The sequence below is a fragment of the Mixophyes fleayi genome, chromosome 9 (genome assembly GCF_038048845.1).
Source record: "Mixophyes fleayi isolate aMixFle1 chromosome 9, aMixFle1.hap1, whole genome shotgun sequence".
NCBI classification, from domain to species: Eukaryota; Metazoa; Chordata; class Amphibia; order Anura; family Limnodynastidae; genus Mixophyes; species Mixophyes fleayi.
In genome coordinates, this window is record NC_134410.1 from 51,548,444 (window position 1) to 51,555,260 (window position 6,817).

At 37.9% G+C, this 6,817-nt stretch overlaps 1 protein-coding gene across 4 annotated transcripts in view; it reads left to right on the plus strand.

Annotated features, from left to right (window-relative positions):
• COL4A6 (collagen type IV alpha 6 chain) overlaps window positions 1–6,183 on the plus strand; it is a 222,775-nt gene extending 216,592 nt beyond the window's left edge. For all 4 annotated transcript variants that reach the window (XM_075184345.1, XM_075184348.1, XM_075184346.1 and 1 more), the window contains 3 exons: window positions 1,855–2,046; window positions 2,951–3,237; window positions 4,294–6,183. In XM_075184345.1, coding sequence (XP_075040446.1) covers window positions 1,855–2,046; window positions 2,951–3,237; window positions 4,294–4,554 — 740 coding nt within the window. In that variant the 3' untranslated portion in view covers window positions 4,555–6,183. The remainder of the gene's footprint in view (window positions 1–1,854; window positions 2,047–2,950; window positions 3,238–4,293) is intronic.
• The last annotated feature ends 634 nt before the right edge of the window (window positions 6,184–6,817 follow it).

Here is a 6,817-nt window from a genome sequence, read left to right on the forward strand (position 1 = left end):
GTATGCCTCCTGAGAGACACTGCAAATGGTGACCAGTAAGTTGTGTATTTTGTATGTGTATGGCACACAAGGTCCTTTAAAGGATAGAGGGTGTTCCTGAGTGTTTAGGTAGTGCCGGAAAGGCAAGGTGTTTATTTTGAAATGTTCTTTATTTTTTCTGCTTGATAAAACTGGCTGAGACCATTTGTACCAAAACTTAGAACTTATGTTACTTATCTGGTGTTGTACACTACCATATACCCCAAGAGATGGCAACTGTTCCCCTAACCCAGTTACACTTGGTATATTTTGGAGGACATGGCACTTAAATATGTTTAAGTTTAATGTTTAAATAATGTTTTGGATTGCACTTATTGGGTGAAAATAACTAAGGGAAGAATCGTGTATTTTGTTTTCCATTTTACTCATTATATGCCGCCTGTAAACCTCATAAAGTCAGATAGCATGTATCTGTTATGAAACAGAACAATATAATATTTAGTTGGGTATATTAAGGAATAAAACTGTTACACCACCACAATGTAAAAAGAAGAAAAAGCATTTTTGATATATTTGGAATATTAAACACTATAAAATCATGTGATCTCTTATCTAAAGACACATTTAAAGAGCAGAAAGTAAATAAATGCTGGTGATAAGTGATTTTGATCATCAAGTGCACTGCTAAACAATTTAAGAGGAATTTAAGTGTTGAGAAAGACAGATGTCATTTTTAAATGTTATAGTAGATTTTAGGCATTACCAAGGAGTTATATGACCATTAAAAGTTGCAGGCCAAGTGTTTTTATAAAAGATACAAAACACCTAGGTTACTGCTTGTGTCCTTTTAAACTATTTTGTGTGGTACATATTCCATATTATGAGGGATAATAAATACTTATACTATTAAAACTCACTAATTATAAGTGATAAAATCCGGCTGATTATAAGTAATGTTCATTACTCACCAGTTTTAAAAATATATTTGACATATATTAGCTAGGGATGTGCACCGGCCACTTTTGGTGTCTCGTGTTTTGTGTTTTGGATTCGGATTTGCTTGAGGTTTTGGGTTCGATTTTGTTTCGCAAAACACCTGACGAAAGGTTTTGTTTCGGATTTAAGGTTTTGGATTCGGATTTATTTTGAAAAAAACATAAAAAGTGCTAAAAACCAGTTTTGTGTTTTTTTTTTTTCACTCCTACGCTATTATTAACCACAGTAACATTCAATAACAATCATTTCCACAAATTTCCAGTCTATTCTGAACACCTCCCAATATTGTTTTTAGGCCAAAAGGTTGCACCGAGGTAGCTTGAGCACATAATGCCAAAAAAAGAGGTACAAGATGGAATTGTTCTGGGCTCTCCCTCCCACCCCTCGCGAGATTCGACGCGAGACTTGGACGACAGAGCCTCGTTTTCAATTTTTTGCCCGCCGGAAATATCCGAACAGTGCTCAGATCCCGTTCGGATCCGCACTGTTCGGGTGGGCTCGGATTAGCGGAATCTGAGCCCGCTCATCTCTAATATTAGCATTAATTGTCTATTATGTAATGGTCACTGCTGAGAGATGCACTTATCAGAATTGAGATATCTATGTTTTAATCAGAAGTAAAACTACCTAGAAATATGTATTTTGTAGAAGAATTGACCAACATTTGGAAGATTAAATCCTGCTGTTTATTTATCTTTTTCTTATATATTATATTTGAAACTTGTTTAAAGAATAACCAATCCTACATACATGAGATAAAATATATGTGCATTGTTATACAACCTTTGTTTAGCACATGGAGAAACTATAAATCATAGACAGATATGTATTCAATACTTCCGCATAAATACATGTTTGTGCAATTGTCCATGGCCGCAGGTTCCCCAGGAAAGCAGGGTGCGGTCGGACTACCAGGTATGCCTGGACGGAGTGTGAGTGTTGGGTACACTCTAGTGAAACACAGCCAGGCTGAACAGATTCCTCCATGTCCAATTGGCATGAGCAAACTTTGGGATGGATACAGTTTGCTCTATGTGGAAGGGCAGGAAAAGGCTCATAACCAAGATCTAGGTGAGTAAATAATCAGAGTGGTGGCAGCGTATTCCTATTGTAACATTAGCTAATCTAAGGACATGAGTCCAATAATTTAACAGAAAAAAATTGATTGTTACTGGCATAGTAAAATAACATAAATCAAATAAGTGTATGATTAATTATAGCTTCAATATTAGCAATGTGATGATGCAGTTGGAGTAAAGCAATAGGGAAAGTCTACCTCCTTAAAACGAATGACCATCTATTTCACATTGATAGCAAATTGACAGCCTGTGTCTACTGCTCCATTTCCATCACTCATGGGTAAAGCATGAGTGATGTTTGTGTTTTATGAAAGCTGTATTGGATCTCAATGTCAGTAAGTAAAACTGCATAATAATGAAAGAAACCTAAAATAAAATGGTGCATAATGTTTCCTATAATGTAAATGTAAATGGTATTTATTTATATGATCCAAAGCTTTTTGATGATGGATATTATCATTATCATGGGTATGGTTTTCCTTCTAGTACTTACAGTGTGTCTTTAAGCATTAAATTGCTGAAATTTATATTTCACTGTCACTTGTATATAATTTCCATAACAAAATCACTTCTTTACCATTACTCCATCCATGCTGAATGGGGCCTTTTATCTGTCTGACGTCTAATATCTATAATAATTTACAGAACAGGATGCGCTATTTATTATATACAGAAGTTTTCCTAGTGAACACTTAAGTGATGACATCAGAACTCACCATTTACAAATATACAGTATATTAGCATGACTTGTGTATTATACGCTGTATTATAGCAGTAGTCACAGTGATAGTGGACATGGTGAGTGACCTCTCTCAGTGTAGCTTGGTGTATTGTAATGTAATGATTTCTGGTTGGGTCCTGGCAGTTTCCAGACTTTCTCTGCTTCCTGTTCCTAGGTCTCGCTGGTTCCTGTTTACCTCGATTTAGCACCATGCCTTTTATTTACTGCAACATCAATGAGGTTTGCTACTACGCCAGCAGGAATGACAAGTCTTACTGGCTTTCTACTACGGCTCCTATCCCTATGATGCCAGTGTCCAACTCACAAATTAGAAACTACATCAGTCGCTGCTCTGTGTGTGAGGCTCCTTCCCAGGCAGTCGCTGTTCACAGCCAAGATAACACAATCCCACAGTGTCCCGAAGGTTGGAGAAGTCTCTGGATAGGATACTCTTTTCTTATGGTAATTATGCTACTGTTTATTCTGCTGTGAAAAGTGTACTTTTACTGTCTCAAATGTTAAATAGAGAGAACACACAGCATATATAGTATGTGGTCAAGGGGGTAGGAAATAAGGCAGTCACATATTTGAACTCCCTAGCACCTAGGTAACAGATTCATAATTGATGTTATCAGATGAAGATATTTTGGCTATATGAGGGATGAAGAGCCTTTATGTGGTCTACAGGAAGAAGTTATGCTTGATGCAAAATGAATAGTTGTATCATTTTGTTATTAACTGAAGGGGACTCCAAAAACATACTGGTAGGTTAATTGGCTGATAACAAAATTGACCCTAGTCTGTCTGTGTCTATCTCTGTCTCTGTCTCTGTGAGTCTGTGTGTGTATGTTAGGGAATTTAGACTGTAAGCCCCAAGGGTTCCTAGAGAGACGGGAGGGTGTCAGGGCTCAGGATCCCAGGGGAGGGGCTCTGTATTTTTTCTCCCAACACTCTCTTCACATGTATATTATTATTTTAGTATAAAAAGGTAAATAAAACAGTTTTTTTTTAGAAATTGCTCCTCTATGGAAAGGGGGCACTTAATATTAATATGCTTCATAAGCCTTCACCCCCTCTGCATTGGGAAAACTTTCACATTCTTTCCTGGCAATCTATCAATGTTTGTCCTCTCTGTTACCTCACACTTAGTTGATGAACTTATATGAGGAGGAGCACATCTGCTTAGTGTTTCATCATCACCCCTAATCAAAGTAGTATTGACGTCCAATGGTTCCCCCTTAGAGCTCTGGTGCTACTGCAATTAGAGGTGATGATGAAACCCTGCACATCAGTGATGAAATCAATATAGGAAGCCAGGGATGGAGAGCAGAAAACCATATTCATCTACGTAAGGGGGGCATACTTTCAGAAATGACATGCCATGGGATGTACCACAAACATTATTTATATAATACATGTATATATAAGCTGTAGGCCAAATGCTCATAGCGGTCTTTATGCTTTAGCTTCCTATTTAGAGCCTGTGTTGAATAAAGCTATTAATTGTCATTTCTACAGCACACAGCTGCCGGTGCAGAAGGTGGTGGTCAGTCCTTGGTATCCCCTGGTTCGTGCCTGGAAGATTTTCGGGCCACTCCATTCATTGAATGTAATGGAGCTAGAGGAACCTGCCACTACTTTGCAAACAAGTACAGTTTCTGGCTCACGACCGTGGAAGAAGCACAGCAATTTGGTGGTGCTCCCCCATCTGAAACGCTGAAAGCTGGGCAACTTAGAACACGTGTGAGCCGCTGTCAGGTGTGCATGAAGAACTTGTAGCACAGTTACTATACCAAGAACTCCTTCACTTGATTTCCATCTTCGGTCAATGTATAGAAATGGCAAGCGAGCTGTCCAACCTGATCCATGGAGCTTGGAGATGACAACAAGGCACTTTCTTAGGGGATAGCAAGAATATTTTCTGAAAACTCATTAGTTGAATGAATGAGTGAAAAGCCGTACAATGAAGTATGGACAGATACATTTTGCAAAGTAAATATTTTAAAAGAAAAATGGTGCTAACCTTTTATTTGTATTTTTTGTCTTACAATGATATATTATTCATGGCTACCTCAGAAAGGCCTCTTGCAATTTCAGATCTAGGGTACGATACTCTCACATCTTCTATTGAGATTCTGCTCTGCTTGGAATATTTGGAAACCATGAACTTGAATACGGCTTTTGTTTTGATCATTTATTTTTGAAATGTTAAACTAAGCAATTGTATTGTATTCAATTATATGCTTGTTAAACGGCAGCCTGGAGGTAGATACAGAATCTAAAGTTATAACATCCTAACAAATGAGAAGCATCAAATTTAAAACAGACAAGACTTTCCTTTGTTCATGATTTACAGCAGCAGTTCAGGCTTGTCTCCCATGTCTTTTATTGCAGAGAACATGTTCTGGTATAACTTCGTACTAAGGATGCCTGTACATTTCCACTGTATTAAATAAGTATTTGCTTAAAGCATGAATATAATGTATAACAATATATTGTGTTTATGTATACTACAGCAACATATACTTTTGCATACAAAGGATTGCTCAGTGATGGCAGTGAGGGCTCATTCACACAGTGCTCCGTGTGCGGCTTGACAATGCTGTCTCAATCCGTATCACATTAGAATACAGCTGACATTATAGTGACAGCATATTTCAGTATGGACAGAGATGGTATGCTGGATTCCTGCTCTATTTTGTCTGTGTTGTCAAACCAGACAAAACTGATGTATGATGAGTCAAACCTCATCACTTACGCAGGACACGTCAACGTCAAAGATGTGAGAAAGCTTTAAATTGATTAATCAATAGTGTTCAATAAAACTTGCAGATTTCGAAAATGATTGTGATAGAACACTATTCTGCTAGCATGAAACTGGTGATAGCTTGTGTTACATTAGCATCATCCCCATATATTCAGTTCCAATTTACATAAGTGTCCTTACCTCCTGGGATGAAATACATATTTCGTTATATTTTGTTGACCACTAGAGCCCAGTCTTTCCGAGGTAGCCTTGGTGCATTTATTTTGTAATTATAAACATGTCTCACAGAGAATTCTCTACAAGCTAGGAATAACAGAGTGACATATGTAAATTCTAGTTTATAATATGTGTCTACTAGTTAGTATTTTACTTTATATCATTTTTATTCCAGAACCATTTGTATTGTATTGCATTATAGCAGAGATATTTCTTTGGGTGCAGTTCCACATTCAGGACTACTCAGATGAACCTCCATGGTTCTCGACTATGCAGTAGAACATATCGTCAGTCACATAATGTATAAGCATATGAACAATGCCATGTAAGGGAAAATTGAACAGAAAGATCTGGAGTGCACTCATCCATTGTATAAATTTCAAATAAAGCTGATCCCTAATTAAAATGATGTCTTTAAAGGCTAACTGTACTTTCATGGAGTTTTTTCGATAAGTGGTTTAATGTGCTAAATAGAGCCTAAGAGCCTGATTTAGTGTTGAACATACGCCATTTGCAGAACATAAAAATGCACTTTGTCACACTGCACATGCACAAAAAAAATCCATACGAATTCACAGATACAAGTAACATCGTCACCATTTATTTATATGGCGCCACCAATTCTGCAGCACTGTACAGAGAATATTTGTCATTCTCATCAGTCCCTGCCCATTGGAGCTTACAGTCTATATTCCCTACTACACACACACACACACACACACACACACACACACACACACACACACACACACACACACACACACACACACACACACACACACACAGACAGACAAAAACACAGACTAGGGTCAATTTGTTAGCAGCCAATTAACCTACCAGTATGTTTTTGGTCTGTGGGAGGAAACTGGAGCACCCGGAGGAAACCCACGCAAACACAGGGAGAACATACAAACTCCACACAAATAAGGCCTTGGTCAGGAATCAAACTGATGTCCCCAGTGCTGTGAGGCAGAAGTGATAACCACTGTACTGCCCCTGTGTCTGGAAGGTAGATCCAGGGGGGTGTAGGTGCAAGCTCAGTACAGTAAAGGTAGGCAC